The 17,561-nt window shown below is 34.6% G+C and overlaps 1 protein-coding gene and 1 long non-coding RNA gene across 2 annotated transcripts in view; one reads left to right on the forward strand and one right to left on the reverse strand.

Moving 5' to 3' along the window:
- The window catches only part of TMEM168 (transmembrane protein 168), a 35,309-nt gene extending 24,973 nt beyond the window's left edge, over window positions 1-10,336 (forward strand). The window contains exon 5 of the mRNA XM_081287215.1: window positions 5,799-10,336. Within this exon, the coding sequence (XP_081143341.1) occupies window positions 5,799-6,346 (548 nt within the window). The 3' untranslated portion in view covers window positions 6,347-10,336. The remainder of the gene's footprint in view (window positions 1-5,798) is intronic.
- LOC308643623 overlaps window positions 1-17,561 on the reverse strand; it is a 738,763-nt gene that overhangs the window by 89,626 nt on the left and 631,576 nt on the right. The gene's annotated exons all lie outside the window — the stretch shown is intronic.

Genomic DNA, 17,561 nt, shown 5'->3' on the forward strand with positions numbered 1-17,561 from the left:
TCTTTTCCATTATTTTAGCAGGGTGCTCCTGTTAGTTTCAATTATTTCATGTGTAAAATGAGAGGGTAGTATTGAATGATCATTGAGTTCCATTATAAGGATAAAATTTTGTTATTTTGAATTTTGTTAGTCTTCTCAACTATGATAGAGACCCTATAAGTCAAGAGCTTTGTTCTATGAAATATTAAATGCTTAGAACCTAGAATGGCACCTGGAACATAGTAGGGGACCCTTAAATAATTGATAGGTAGATGAAATAATTGAATGAATCAAGAAACATGAAAAGGGAAGGGATTTTTCCTATTTTATCTATTTGTATCTTGCCCTTTTTTTCCATAAAAGATTTTGGATGTTTTAAAACCAGAATACATAATAAAAATAAAATAGTCATAAAATATAAGAGGGAACATTTTTATGTCAAAGAAAAATAAGTAGTATAGAAAAGATAGAGGAAGACCTACCAATATAAAAACTCCACAAGGAAAAGAAAAGAACCTCAGCATTATAGTAGAAATGATTTTAAGTCAGCATTATCCCACTGATTTCATGCCAGGTTGGTAACTGGGGTTTTATCATAAAGAAGCTTTTTCAAAATTTTTTCTTTTTTGCAATTAAATATTGAACACCTCAACAGCTATGTAGGATTAATGGCAAACTGACAGTGGAGACATTTTTGAGCATAAGCCACTGTGTTTAGTACTTTGCAAACAGATTTAATCTCTATGAAATCCCTTGAGGTAGATGCCATATCACCTCTATATTTTCATTTTTCAAATGATAAAACAGAAGCTGAAAGTCACTGTGTAATTTATAGTCATACAACCACATGATAGAATCATGATTCAAGCACAGGTCTGCCTGACCCCTGACATGTGTTTTCCCCCACTGTTCTGTGTTGCTGCCAAAGACAAACACTGTGATGATAAAGAAATGGCATGTTGATGTTAAGTACATACCTTTGTTAGCATGGATCACTCATTTTCAGAAATGTAGAATATGCAAGAAGGTATTTAACACTAAAACTACTGAACATGGCTTATAAACTCATTTATTTAACCTGTAACTTCTTAATTACAATGTAGAAAATAACTTTTTTAACCTTTATGGCTACTTCAGTTTCAGATAAAGTATATCATTCTTAAAGAAAGAAAGTTTAATCAATTAAAAAATCTTTACAGAAGTAAAATTTCAGATCTAAAAGTTGGGACTGATTATTGACAATTTACTACAAGCCTTATGGTAAACTCTTCCCAGATCAAAAGAAAAAATAAAAAGGCATGATTTTGGTGTATACATATATTCCTAATTATTTTAAAGTATCAGAAAAAAAGTAATTTTAAAAATAACTTTGTGTGAGTTTATATGAGGATTTCTTACCTAATTTAAGCATTTTTTTAAAGTTTGCATTTTTCTTTTTAAAATTTTAAAATTTATTTCAAGCATTTGTTTTTGGTACTGGGTATTAAACACAGGGCCACTTTACTGCTGAGCTATATATATCCCCAGTCCTTTTTTTCTTTATTGTGAGACAGATCTTGCTAAATTGTTGAGACTGGCTTTGGACTTGTGATCATGCCTTAGCCTCCCAGGTAGTTGGGATTACAGGCTTGAAGCACCATGCTGGGTCAAGTATTTTTTAAAGGTGACTTAGGAATAAATTCTAGGCATTCAGTTTACTAATATTTACTCAGCTTTCTCTTTTACTACAAAAAGTAAGAGACACCCAGATAAGCAGTATATAAATTAGTATTCTTAAATTTTCATTCATGATGAGTTTCCAGGAATAATTTATTAAGACTTAACTCTTAAAATGGTTATAATTTTAGGTAAATATCTTGCAGTCACATTGTGGAGTAGTATCTTCATATTTTTTGATGCATTCTATCAATAAATTGACCATTACCGAATTATTCTACTAGTCAAGATTGTTCCTGTGTAATGTTGAGTGCTTATCATAATAAATAAAAAGAAAAGAAAATAGAGAAAGCATAGTTTGACATGGCCCTCACTTATCCCACATCTGTCACACCTAGCCTGAGGCACCCAGCTCGCTTTCAGGTATCCTGATTGAGTCAGGACAGGACTAAAAGCCCTCTCTTCAGTCAGTATGTGCCTTAGACATTAGCCTTCCAAGGCTGATTCTGTCTGAAAATAAAATTATACATCGCTGCTCTGGGGCAAATGCTTTAATCTATTCTAAACCAAGTGACAAAGAACTTAAGCTTGGATGATTTATTAATTGTTATCTTTCTAGCAACCTTTGAAATAGGAAAATCATGAGAGTAAGTCCAGAATTAACTATTACTGTGGGAAAGGCAGTCTGTTTTTACCTTTCATCCTATACTTTTACTTGTAGTACTTCTGAGAATATGTAACCTTCTTAACATTTATGGAGTTTCATAATATAGAACCTTTTTTTTTCTTCTTCTTCTTCTTTGCCGTAGTGCAAAAAATAATTATAGTAATTGTAAGAGAGAAATAAAAAGAAAAAATGTAGATAATCTATAATGTAGTATATCACAGATAAAGCCTTTAAAAAACAGTCTCAATTACTTGAAATGCATCAGATGGTTGTTATCTGAGATAAATGTTAAATACTTTGCATCTGGGCCATAAGCCAAATGCAGCATAGAACCTATTCATATAAGAAAGCAGAGCAAAACTAAACAAGAGAAATAATTTAAAAGGTTTCATGCTGCTTTAAGTTTTCTCGTTGATGTATAAAGAGCTTTTATATAAGAGAATTAGAGTAGAATGTGCTAAAGAATGTTGATAGAGTTGTGAATGCCATATAAGCAATGATGTTTTATGATAGGTAGAATTTGTATAATAACTCTTGTAATCTATGTCATCCTCTGATCTCTAGAGACATTTTACAGAACCATAGATAATGAAAAGTCAACATTTGGCCATTTAAAAAAAAATAGTATCTTTTGGAGGTATTGGTGAAGTGCAGCACATTAGTCATATGTAGAGATTATGTGTTGAAATAGTTCCTGTATGCATGCTTGTTAGAGCAATTCATTAAACATAATTTTCTTTTTCAGAGTCTGTGATATAGCAGGCTGATGAATAAAAGAATATTAATTGCACATAAAGAATGTGATATAACCTAGCTTCAGAGATTATATTAATAGAACTGAAAATATAAAAGATTCTTTTTTTTCTCTAGTGGTGTCATTTTTGATAGTTATGCAAAGAGAATGATTGCTCATGGTAGAAATATATATGAGGTTATTGGATGTTTTGCTAATAAATTGTTGCTTATTAAAATTCTTTCTAATTGTAAGAGTAACATATGCTCACTCTAAAAATATTGGAAAATGTATAAAAGTATTCTAAAAACCAGCATAAATCCAAATACCCAGTAATATGCACTACAATTTTTTGCAGATACCCTTCTTTGCCTGTTCTAATATAAACATTTTCCCATCATACAGTTTTTATGAATATTTAATTTTAAAATTCTCTAAGATTATACCATTATTTATTTCTATTCTTCATTTCAAATTTTACTCTACTTTAGTGAAAAGTTAATGAGAAGATCTTTATATGTAATTTTTTTGTCCCCACTTCTGTTCTTTCCTGGGGATAGATTCCTAGAATTGGAAGGACTGTGTCAAAGTCATTGAGACAGGGCCAGGACCAGGTGAGGTGAGAGTAGCCTTGGGGAATGACAAAAATTTACCTGAAGAGAGTGGTAAAAGATTAAGTCATCAAAATAAATACTCTGTTAATGCAGCATTCTTAAATATAAAAATCAATGCAAAAATCTATAATGATCCAGATATAAAACCTGGAATCTGTAAGACAGGTTTATAGGTTAGAATTGCATTTTTAAAAGATCTTTCTGGGTATATAATTTTTAATCTTTTGTTGGTGTTGGAACTGAAATAAATGCAAATGCATTCTTAAACCCTTAGTACAGAAAAGGTGTTTTTATATTTGTTTTCATTTAATGGTACATATTTATAAAGATAAGGAAACATTTTATTTATTAGTGGCATAGAACAGGGGTTAGGACACTTTCTCTTTAGGGCCAGATATTTTGGCCCCGTACTTTCTGTAGTACTGCCAATTCTCAGCTCTGTCATTGTAGAATGAAAGCAGCCATAACCAGACTGTAAATGAATAAGTGTTGTATTCCAATAAAATGTTATTTATGGAAATAATTACATGAAATTTAAATGTCCTCTATAATTTCATGTCAAAAATATTCTTTCACCAAAGCAAAAATATAAAATCATACAAAAACAATTGACAAGCTACAGTTTGCTACCCCAGTGTAGAATATTAAGTTTTTTATATAATTTTTATTTTTACTGAATTTAACTATAGTTTCTCAATTAATAGTGTGACGTAACAGTTTTTCAATTTTATAATGGTGCAAAAGCCATATGTATTCAGTAAAATATATACTTCCAATTTGAATTTTGATCTTTTCCCAGGGTTGCAATATGTGGTACCATAACCTTTAGGTACTTTCCAGCTGCAGTTCTTAGATAGCCACATAATCACAACAGTAAACAACTAATACTTTACAGTATCCTTTGTTGCTAAGTTTTGATATTTGGTAGGTGAGTTGTATTAAATGAATTTTTGATTGTTAATATTTTCACTTTGGCTGAGTTTGTCAGGATAAACCCATTGCAAATTGAGGAGCATACATATATATAAAACAAGTTTCTTAAATTATCATAGCACACTTATTTTTTATGGAAGTAATAAGGATGATTTTTTTTAACCTAAAGTTGAAAAATCTGCTTTAAAAATGTCTTCTGACAACACATCAATGTTTATAACAACACACTTCACAATAGCTAAGCTATGGAACCAATCTTGATGCCCAACAACAGGTGAGTGGATAAAGAAATGATAGTATATACACAATAGAATATTACTCATCCATAAAGAAGAACAATTTCATGACATTTACCCATAAATGGATGGATTTGGAGACTATCATGCTAAGTGAAATAAGCCAGTCCCAAAAAACCCAAGGTCAGATATTCTCTGATATGTGGATGCTAACCCACAAAAAGGTGGGTGAGGAGGGGAAGAATAGAAGTTCAGTGGATTAAACAAAGGGAAATGAAAGGAAGGGAGCAAGGATAGGAATAGGAAAGACAGTGGAATGAAGCTGACATTACTTTCCTAGGTACATATAGAAATACACCACAGTGAATCTCAACATTGTGTACATCCACAAAACTGGGATCCTAATTAGAATAAGATACATTCCATATTTGTATACATATATCAAAATAGATTCTACTGCCATCTATAACTAAAAAGAACAGATAATAATAATAAAAAACACTGGCTAGTAGGTATTATGCACTATTTCAGGAAGTTGAAATAGCTCTAAGATACAGATACCAATTTCACCATGGTGTAGCCTGGCTTTGCTTGACACTATCAAACAAACTGGTTGAGAATCTGGCACTAATACTGTAAAACAAAATAGAAAATAAGCTGTTGTCCTGGGTCAGATGATCTTTCAAACCCTCTCAGGTCTAGAACTGACATATGCAGAACCACCCCCCAAATTATCTCCAACCTGTAACTACTCGAATGTTTGGTCTGAGGGGAGTTGTTTGCAAAATTGAACAATAAACAAAACCCACTGGCAAAAATAAATACATTTTCCAAAAATACTTTGGAATAATTATCTTTAAAATATTTTCATATTTTTTTTCTTACATGTTTAATTCTAAGAACTTAAATATACTTAGGAGAATATTCTTAATGAGAGGCTTCAGAAAGTATTGATCTGTTGAATTTTTTCTTGTCCACAGGTGGAGATATACTACGCCTTGACACACTTTTAGAATGGTGGAGAGAAAAGAATGGTTCCTTCTGTTCCCGGCTTATTATCATATTAGACTGTGAGAATTCAACCCCTTGGGTGAAAGAAGTGAGAAAGATTAATGACCAGTATATTGCTGTTCAAGGAGCAGAGATGGCAAAGACAGTAGATATTGAAGAAGCTGACCCACCACAGCTTGGTGATTTTACAAAGGACTGGGTAGAATATAACTGCAACTCCAACAATAACATCTGCTGGACTGAAAAGGGACGCACAGTGAAAGCAGTGTATGGTGTGTCGAAGCGGTGGAGTGACTACACTTTGCACTTGCCAACGGGAAGCGATGTGGCCAAGCACTGGATGCTACACTTTCCTCGTATTACATATCCATTAGTGCATTTGGCAAATTGGTTATGTGGTCTGAACCTTTTTTGGATCTGCAAAACTTGTTTCAGATGCTTGAAAAGATTAAAAATGAGTTGGTTTCTTCCTACTGTGCTGGACACAGGACAAGGCTTTAAACTTGTCAAATCTTAATTTGGACTCAAGAATGGGATTATTGAGAGTTCATATTACCAACTATCACTAACTTGCCATTTTTGTATACTGTATTTTTATTTGTGGAAAATATTTTGCTACTTCTGTAGCTGCTCTCACTTTGTCTTTTCTCAAGTAATTATGGGATATGTAAGGTGTCAGGAATAAGCATTATTTTATACTAAAAGTATGTAGGGAGTCATTAATGCTGACTCTGGAAAAGATGTTAAAAATAACATTGCACTTTCAGGAATGTTTGCATTTGCCTCTGACTAGAAAGAAAACAGTTGTCTATGCTCTGCAATGGCCATTGAAGAATTACTAATGCCTTATTTTCTAGGCAAACATTAGCGAATGTACACCAAACAAATTTGTTTACTATTTTAAGAAAACTATCAATTGACTAACAGAAGATTGTTTTTTGTAAACAGTATATTTGAATCTGTGAACATTTGAAGAAATATAACTTCTTAGAAAAAGAGGCCTGCCCAAAATAAATGTAAAATTTGCTTATATTTGATCACATTCAGATGTCTTGGTTGTGACCTATTACCAGTAAAGTGAAGAGACTCGAATTGCTTTTTAGATCAAAATAGTCTTTAGGTAGGTAACCATAAGAGATGAGAGCCTTCATGCATTGGTGAGGGTATCTGAAAATGTTGGTATTTAAAAAGTCTTTCTCAGGGTAACTTAATGTTTTCTAAATGAACAGTGTTTCGAGCTACAAATTCCTTCTAAATAAAGTATCTTTCTTTTCAAAAAGTACTCATGTGAAAGAAATTTTAGCAATTTATCATTAACTGATTAAGTCAATTTTAAGTACTCAGAAAAGATTTTGATCTCTATGGAGTTAATGCTGTGCCATGATAATTTTTTAAGTCCTCATTTGTGATAACATTTCCCACCTTCCTCTACTGAAGGTCAAAGATAGGAAAAAGGTCATTTTTTCTTGTATCCATGTATTGTATAATGTAAAAAAGTATTCATCTTGGCAATTTTAGTTACATATAATGGTGTTGTCGTAATTTTTAAAACATAATTCACTGTTTTGTCTGAATAAAGCAGACGCTGATCACAGTGTCTACTAGTAATTCACTTCTTATTCCCTTCCAATTATCCTTACATTCTAAATTTTTACATTTGAGAAGTAACAGGAGGGGAATAAAATTAAATTGGGAGATAATCTAATCTTTGTTCTTTAAATGGTGTGATTCAAACCTTTTTTCCAGCCTTGCAGAAGAAATAATGCCTCTACCATTTTCTATTGGTGACTTGAAAATTGAAGTTTTAGTTAGGAAGAAGTCAATTAGCATCAGGGAATTTGTATACCACTATCTATGCAGCATTGTTATAGTCTGATAATTTCTATGTTTTGAATTTGATTTTCCTAATGCTTTAAACAAAATTTTGTTAAAAATATTTTTTCATTTAATGTGCAATTAACAGTTAATGAATATTTCATTATATTAAAAGTGGAAGTTATAAAAGATACCCATGTTTTAGAGTTCATGTTTGTGGCAGGTTGATTGGAATATTTCCATAATTTGGTTAATTATTTATATTAACATCATTGAAATGAAATAGTAGTGTTTCATTATTGTTCTATTCAGATATAATGTAGAAAAATCCATTTTAAAATTATTAGCTTACAGTATCAAAACGCAGTTAAGTAAAATCTCCTTTTAAATTTTTAGCCAACTGAGCAAATTACTTGCCAATTTTATATGTCATAAAGAAGTTATTTAGAGTAAAAGGAATTATTTTAGGGCAAACCTTTACCTTTCTGTAAAAAGAGACATAATTTGTTTCCTTATATAATTCCTTGCTAAAATCACAGAAGTACTATTTTCTGAAGAGATCTTTTTAAAGTATACACCATTATATGATACATTAAGAGCCGCATTCTTTTTTTCCCTATGACTTTTCAGTGCTGTTATTAATTCATTGAAATGTTTTAGTTTGCTTTGGTCTAAACCTTTCCTTCTTAGGAAAATGAGATTTATCTTTCCATAGAATTCTACCTTGCTGTACTTAATAAATTCCAAATTCTGTGGAAAAGAACTGTTTTAGAAGACTTAAATAATCAGCGTTTTCATAAATTCTATGCTTTAAAAACTTACATTCTAATTCAAATACTTTTATATTTAATGCATTAGTAGACAAATTTATCAGTCAAATCTTCATTAGAATATAACTATATTGTATTTATAATTTTGGCTTACATATATTTGTTGTTTTGGGTACTGCTTTTTTAATATGTATTCTTTTAAAGTTAGAGGTTAGTCTTGAAGAAAATATTACCTTTCCAGATATTATGTGGTAGTTAATATTGTGTGTACCAGAAGAAAATGGTTTAAAGAATGTGATTATAGATATACTTGAGAGAAAATGTTCAAAGGAGTTAGATGTGTCAGTACTTTTGATGTCTCTATTGGACTATTAGACTGTCATCTTTTTTAATTAGGGGCCTACATATCTTGGTATTTTTGTACACAATTATCCAGAAGAGTGCCTTGCCCATAGTAGGCATTTAATAAAAACTTTTTTAGTAAATGAATTTAAAATTCTAAGGAGAAATTGGAATAACTTGAATTAAATGGATATTATTTGAAGATCCTCATTGAGCAAGGGAAAGAAACTTCTCATTTGATGTTTAAAGGGTAGCAAATGTCAACATTAGGGAAGAGAAACCTATCTCACACCTATTGATGAAAACATAGTTAATGTCACCATAAAATTGCTTTTTCTGGGTTGAATCCATTTTTTATCATGATTCAATAAGATTGAGTTTTTCATTCATTTCCCCATTATTACATTTAGAGTAGAGATTTATCACAAATAGAACTCATTAAAATTCTGACAGATGAACACAGAAATTGGCTGTGCCTATGATAACTAAGTTATCAAGTCAGAAAACTCTTTGTGTTAATTAACCAATAGATTAAGAAAAAGCTAGGGAAACTACAAGTATCATTATAAAAATACTTTCCACCTTCATTAATTGTAATATATAGAAATAAAATGTGAAATAATGAAATCTAAGTAAAAACTGCTTTGAGCGACATTTTGTTGATAATCTACATTTATGTTTATTAGGAACTATTATTTGACCAAAGTGGATTCAAAATTGAAAATTATGGGTTAAATAGAAAGGATTTTTGTTTTCCAAATACCTATATAAAAGTCATTTGATTGAAAAAATCTAATTGACTATTTTGTGTGGTGACCTCACAATATTTTTTAGTCTAAATTTAGAATAACTAGAAAAGGTAGATAATTTTAGTAAACTTTTGTCACTGTTGTTTGGTGCAGATCTAAGAAACTGATTATCCAAATTAAAGATTTTTTGCAGCGTGCCAGGAATAAGTGAGGAACATGGTAAACCTTCTTAGATCAGCAATGTTTACTCCATATAGGTAAAGTAAAAGTATTTTTATATTAAAACATATACCAATGTACTGATGAGCAAAATTTGCATTAACTTTTAATATCAAACATAATACTTAAGAGCAATTTTAATCTTGCAGTGGGCCTTTTTTTTTTTACCCTTCTTATCCCAGAACACTGAAGAATCTACATACAATGTTAGATGTTAGTGACACTCCACAAGGACATAAAAAATTCTTTTATGACTTGAAATGAAAAGAGCACAATGAATTTTCACTGAAACATTTTGTTGCATTTGTTTGTATACATATATAGACACACATGTACATATATACATATATGTCTATATATAAATATGAAATTTCAGATGGATACCTTTTTAGTTCCGTTTTATAATATTTCTAGGTTCTTCAGAGTCCTTACAATGATGTCGTGAGCTGCGCACCTAAGTATTGGTAAGGATTTTTAAAGCATGTATTTTAATTTATAATCACATCCATGTGCATTGACACATATTCTATCTAATTTGAAGAGATATTCCTCTTTCTTGCCAACCTATACCTTTGGATTCTTTTCTTTCCATATAAAATAGCTAACCATAATAATAAAAATGACCATACTATTGTCTACTGAGTATATGCTATGTTCTAGGCCCTGTGCTAAGCACTTTTTATATAATTTCATTAAATCTTCCCAACCATCTTTTATGGTAGATATAGTTTTGTTTTACAAATGAGGAAAATGAGGTAATAAACTTAGATATTTTTCTAAAATGACACAGCTTTAAGAAATTGGGTCTCAAACCAATTTGAGACCAAAATCGGTCTGAGACTCAGGCTTATCTCCAAATGTTTTAAACACTATTGTTTAATACTATCAAATTATGTATTTTTTAATTTTTTTATTAGTTGCTCAAAACATTACAATGATCTTGACATATCATACATTTGATTCAAATGGGGTACATAATCTTATTTTTCCACGTGTACAGATTGCAGGAGCACATTGGTTATACAGCCACGTTTATACATAGGGCCATACTAGTGTCTATTGTATTGTGCTGCCCTTCCTTATAACCTGTCCCCTCCCCTCCCCTCCCCTCACCTCTTTCTACCCAATCTACTGTGACACGTTTCTCTCTCTTTTATCTTCCCCCTCACACCATCTTATATGTAATTTTGCATAACCATGAGGGTCTCCTACCATCTTCCATGCAATTCCCCTTCTCTCTCCCATTCCCACGCACCTCTCATCCCTATTTAATGGTAATCTTCTTCTCATGCTCTTCCTCCTTGCTCTGTTTTGAGTCGCCCCCCCCCCTTATATCAAAGAAGACATTCTGCATTTGTTTTTTAGGGATTGGCTAGCTTCACTTAGCATAATCTGCTCTAATGCCATCCATTTCCCTGCAAATGCCATGATTTTGTTGTTTTTTAGTGCTGAGTAATATTCCATTGTGTATAAATGCCACATTTTTTAATCCATCTATTGAAGGGCATCTGGGTTGGTTCCACAGTCTAGCTATTGTGAATTGTGCTGCTATGAATATTGACATAGCTGTGTCCCTGTTGTATGCTCTTTTTAGGTCTTTTGGGTATAGTCCGAGAAGGGGAATAGCTGGGTCAAATGGTGGTTCCATTCCCAGCTTTCCAAGGAATCTCCATACTGCTTTCCAAATTGGCTGAACCAATTTGCAGTCCCACCAGCAATGTACGAGTGTACCCTTTCCCCAACATCTTTGCCAGCACTTGTTATTGTTTGACTTCATAATGACTGCCATTCTTACTGGAGTGAGATGGTATCTTAGAGTGGTTTTAACTATTTTTAATGTCTCCACTGGCACTCTCCCCTCAGAATATGTTATGCACATCCTCAAGTGTAGTGAAATCCTTCCTCAAAGTTACACAGATATTTGTATAGTTTTTGCTCATACCAATTACTTGAGTATCCTACACTTAGTTTTCAATTTTCCAACTTCCACTATATCTTATATACATGACAATAGGAGTTCCATCTACAACACTCCACTGATAGTGTACTTATTGACTTTACAGTAATTTTCATGTTGTCAGATAGTTTTATCTTAATTGATCTCTAGAGCATTTAACTTCTTCCTTTCTCTATTTTCTCTCATTAGATTCTGTATTATGGTGTGTGTGTGGTGCTGAGTATCCAACCCAGGCCCTTGCAAAAGCCAGGCTGGTATCCTATCACTGAGCTACATCCTAGCCCTCTGATATTATTCTTGATTTCCTGCTCTTTCTCTGCACATGCTTTGATATGTTATTATGTCTTGCCAGACTTTCTGTCCCTACTTACTGTATTAACTGCACTCCCAACTCCTCCTCTGCCCATCCATCACCCACTTCCAGTATCTTTACCACATTTGGCAATTCAGCTACATTACACCGGTTACTCTCAGATGTTTATCTCAGCCTGGATATTTCTACGGCACTCCAGGCACATGTACTCAGTTAGGTACTGAACATTTCATTTTATAGGTGCCTCGATCTCCCCGAGTCCAAATCAGAGCCCTAATTTACTCTCTGAATTGCTTTATTCCCATTCATGTACCCTTGTTGGAATAACTTTCAGTTTGCAGCTAGCAGCTATGAGCAGAACAGAGTGCTAGGAAAACCTACGCTCATACAGGCCTGACAGGAACACCTGCAGGACGGGGCGCTCTGGTCTAGAGAGCTGTCAGTGAAACCACATCCTCAGTGCTTGAGGTCAGCGTTGCCAAGCTACAAGGCCAGGAACTGAGAGTTAAGTGCTTCAGGGCATGAAACCCCCGACTTGTAAGGTCCCCTCCCCTAGGGCCAAAGATCTTTCCATACTGCTTTCCACTGCGTAGCAATATTTAGAGCTTCCTCATAACCTGGCTACATTAATCATAAAATGATTGGTTTCTAGATGTTGTATAACCTGCTTGCTTATGTATGATTGGAAGATGCATTCTATTTCAATTGTAATCACTTCCGCATTAAATGAGCTACTGGACGACGACTGAGGTAGTCACCTGCCAGCCCTCACCAGCTCCCAGGGTCTGTGTGTTGACTCTGTGTCTCTACCCACCCCCCACACTGAGGTAGCCGAGTGACCAACTGACCACACCAGTGACCAGAACACTCACATACCCTCCCAATTTATTACTCAAACCTAAAGGTGGGCTTTATCCTTTACTTTCCCTCTTCTTCACATCCACATCCCATTAGTTTCCAAGTCCTATCAATTCTTTTTCCTAATATTTTATGTAGCCATCCCCTTGTTTCCATTCCTACTGCCTTTCCCTTATAATGGCCTTCATCATTTTCCCCACTAGATACTGTTATAACCCTTCTTTTTTTCTCTGTTCTCAAGATTTGTTTTGCTCCAATATAACCTCCATATTTTCTCCAAAATGATCTCTACACTTCCTATAGCTTTCACCATCAAGAACAGTACATCATACATGCCTTTGTGATTTGGCAGTTTCCAGACTCTAGCCATTACTCATCCTCTCTCTTCAGCTATTTGTGATTTTAAAAAACATTTCCACTTGGGTTAAAAACATGCTAGTTTCAAAATACATTAGTTACCTTCGCAAGGTAGACAGACAGTGGTGGTGGTATAAATCTGGCATGAGAAGGATTTTCTCATGTTAAGTATGAATCACAGACTTGTGTCAGGAGGCAGGCTAAGTGGAGGAGAAGCATGGAAAATGTGTATAGCAGCTTAACTGAACTGTCTGTTCAGTTAAGATGGAAAGATTATGGCAGGCAGAGGGGAGGACCTTAGATCTGGTGGGGAACTAGATCTAGAGGGCTAGACTTGATAATAAAGCTATACAAAATCCCTAAGTCACTAGAGGCAAGAACTTGCCACCTAAGCTTTACTGGAACATAGGATAATATATATTCAAATAGAGGAGAAAAATAGGATAAGAAGTCTTAAGAACAAAAGTGAAATAAGCAGCACCCTTGCAAACTACGCACCATCTTACTTGGTGATTTCTCTGTGTTTATCTGTGTGTGTGTGTGTGTGTGTGTGTGTGTGTTAGTTACTGGAGATTGAGCCCAGGGCCTTGAACATGCTAGGCAAAAACTGAGCTATATTCTCTCCCCTTTCTATTTTAAGACAGTATCTTACTAAATTCCTAGGCTGGCCCCAATCTTTGGATCATCCTGCCTCAGCCTCAAGAGTAGCTGGGATTATAGACGCCATGCCACTGCACCCAGATGATTTTTCTTTCTTTCTTTTAATTAATTAATTTTTTAATTGTATATAGGTAGTGACATTTCAGCAAAATTGGAAGGGGAGCAGTATGTCCAATATCTTCGAGGAACAGAGCAGTTCCCATGTGGCTTTCTGTCCTCAAAGTGAGGCTTACCAAATGAGAAGGACTAGGGATTTAGGAGCTGTGTTAGTTATGTGGGATTCTTCTCTTTTCATGGTATTTAGTAACTGGATCCTAAAGAATAGTTAAATCTATTAAAAATGACCCAGAATTCCACACTGGAGGCATCATCCCCTCCTCCCACCCCTGAACCTTTCATGAGATATATCACAGGTTTGGGTTACCCAACATTAAGAAATGACTCAATTCCAAAGGAGGGAACCATATCCTATCATATCCTTCCAGTGGGGCCACTAAATCTAAGTCCTACCATGAGGCTCAGGAATTCTTTGAGACAGGGACTTCTCTCTACATCTCTTTATATAAAACTTCAAATGGAAAAAGCTTTGTGTTCTGCTGCTCCATGAATTTGGTACCCAATAGTGAATGGGAATGCTCTGCAGGGTGCCAAACCTCCTTGGTATTGAGAAGCAGGCTCAGTAGTTCTGAAAGGGATGCTTTGTTTACCTTAGACCAGACTTCACATCTCAGTTCTGGAAGACCTAGGCTGAAACAAAAAATTTGGAAGCCTCTTTTCAGTCCTGAGAAGACAAGAGATGAGGTTCAGATACTGCTGTGCTCCAGGGTCCATTCTTATTTTTAAAAGTGACAACTGCAGCTGGAAGTGCAGCCAAGCTTAGAATGGGGTGTGGAGTGAGGGTCCTGCATAACCTGAAACTGGTCACAAATGGAGGCGAAAGCTCAGCTGTGGAACCCTGAAATAATCAGGATGCCTTGTTAGGTCATAGTTTCAGGGTGAGAGAAAAACTAAGGATTTCAGGAATTAGAGGGGAAGGTATTACATATTTCTCTTAGTATGGACAGTGAGAGGGGTATAATATTAAATGTTTTGCCACAGGAACTTAGCTGAATTGGATGAGGGGACAAATAACCATGAGCCAATACATGACTCCTCGGAAAGAAACAGAAATGAAAACCAAGTCAACAAAGTGAATATCACTTGGGGGTTGGGCAAAGTGGGAGAATTCAGTTTGGGGACAGTAGTACAAAAGCCAGCTGACGGCAATAGGCATTTGGAGATAATGATGCAGAGAAGTTTTAAGAGTAGGGGAGAAAAACTGTAGACATTTTTATGGAATTCCTGCAGTAGAGTAGCACAACTGGTATGTGACCTATGAAGTGTAATTATAAAGAAGCTTTGATGTCCCACTGAGCAGTTCCCATGTGGGCTTTCTGTCCTCAAAGTGAGGCTTACCAAATGAGAAGGACTAGAGATTTAAGGGCTGTGTTAGTTATCTAAATCTCTCTTTAAATTTGAGAGATTTAGTTCTTTAGTGCAAGCTCAATGAATATTCAAGTTCAGTTTAGTAAGGAGAACATCCATTCCCATGCAATGGCCCAAGATTCCAGTTTCATCCGAATCACAGCTATTTCTACCTCCTCTAACTAGGAAAAGGAATAGGAGTAGCTTCTTTCTTTTCTCAGCTTCAGTATTTGACTCTTCCAGGGATACAAGAGGAGTAGAGAGGAGGTAGGAGAGGTAAGGAGGTCAGGAAATTTTCAACATGACTAGCACTATGGTGAGATGGCTCTGGTTACAATTTGCAGCACATCCTGCACTGATACTCCTGTTACTGGGGATTTACCACATATATGCACTTATTTACTATATTCTTTCCATATTTTAGGACTCATCTGATGCCCCAGCTTCTCTCTACTGAGGTCTGTTTGGTGTTCTGGGTTGAGGGGGTCTTCATGGGCCTACCTGGCCATATCCCAGTACTCTGTTCATGTCCTTCCTTTAGTTTATGGAAAACTGGGTGAAACCCTACCCTGGTAAGTCTGGGCATGTGTATAGATCTGCAGCCATAAATATCTTCAGCTCATTTCTCAGCAGCGGGCTAGTCCTTCTCTGGTCCTTCAGATTTCTCAGGCAAGACTCAACACCAGTCCATTGTGTCTGTCAACTGCAGAACCATGTACCAGTTTCTCTGAGGAATTTAACTGAAGTCCTTTCACCAGGATTTGAGCTGAGGGGTGGACACCCTCACTGTTCCCTCAGTAAGGGCACCACATTAAAACAACCCTCTCCAAGGATCCTTTTCACAAATCTATCCTTAGTCCACAATTCAAGAATGCTTTATATCCTAGGTGGGGGGTGAGGGATTCAAGAGTCATATGACTTGTTCTTGACCCTCCTCTTTGGCATTTTCCTTCTTTATCTGCCTTTGAAGTCTGTATTTATTATCTGAAAAAAAAATTTTTTTGGGGGGGGGTTAGGGTCTTTCTGTTTAAACATCCATTTTATCAGCAAAAACTAGCTTCCAATAGATTAAAAAATAGTTTTCTACCAACTACAAACAGAAGTAGAGAATATAACAATAATCAGAAATGTTTAGGGCATGTAAAAAAGAAACTCTATTGAAATCAACATAAGACTAAATATAGAGGAAACAATAGGTTTTGTGAATAAATAGTGTATGAATAAATAGTATAAATACCTGGATTCTTTACAGAGTAGTAAAACAAATTTAAAACCATCCTAAGTGAAATGTTAATGGTAGTTATCTATGGTCCATGTGTTTGAGATTTTCCTATTTTCTGAAATTTTGGCATAAATGTGTTTTAAAATCTTTCCTAGTTTAAATACATGAAAGGAATCAAATCATACTGAAACAGTCCTATTTCAGTATTTCCCACCAAAGAGAAAACTATTTAATTTTTTAATTCTTCTAGTAATTGACTCCATGTTTTTAAATTATTTTATTTTACAATTTATAATGCTGGCATGTTTTGCTTACCAATTTCAGATATTATCTATTAATGACTTACTATTATACATGATGTCCTATTTTCCTTATGTGATTTTTCTTTTCTCATCCTTCCAAATGGTTCCACAAAATTTTGGTGCCTCTCTTGTTTTCCTCATCACTTTAATGGAATTAAGCTCCATTTCTTGTCTCATCAGTATGGATGCCCTATTTTACCTCCTACCTTCTGTGATAAATTGTTAGCACTTCTACTATTTCTTCACCTTTTACTCCCCATCCTGCCTCCTTCTCCTATGAGTTTCTTTGGTAATTAACTCTAGTCACATCTCTGCTTAACTTAATGATTGGTTCTAAAATCTAACACAATTTCAGTATTATAACTTTATTTATACCCAAATATGCTGAGAGTACATTTTCTCTTTAGTGACTTTCGTCCCTCTGTAGTTTGTGATCATCTCCCCCTCCCCCAATACTTAAAATTCTCCCAAATTTCCTTACATTCTTTCTAAGGGTAAATAATCTGCTGTGTAGGCTCAATTTCCACCAAGTTCTGGTTCCGGTTCCCACTCCCTCCATCTAGTCAGCGGAAGCTCTTCTCTACAGCTTCTGTAGTGTTAGTCCCTTAGGGTTTCCTTTGACTGTCCAGTGTTAGAAAACATCAGGAATCCACATCTTCCTTTTTACATTTGTTCACTTTACTGGAAGCACTTTATGAAGTATG

This window comes from Spermophilus citellus, assembly GCF_964194105.1.
Source record: "Spermophilus citellus genome assembly, chromosome: 3".
Lineage (NCBI taxonomy): Eukaryota > Metazoa > Chordata > Mammalia > Rodentia > Sciuridae > Spermophilus > Spermophilus citellus.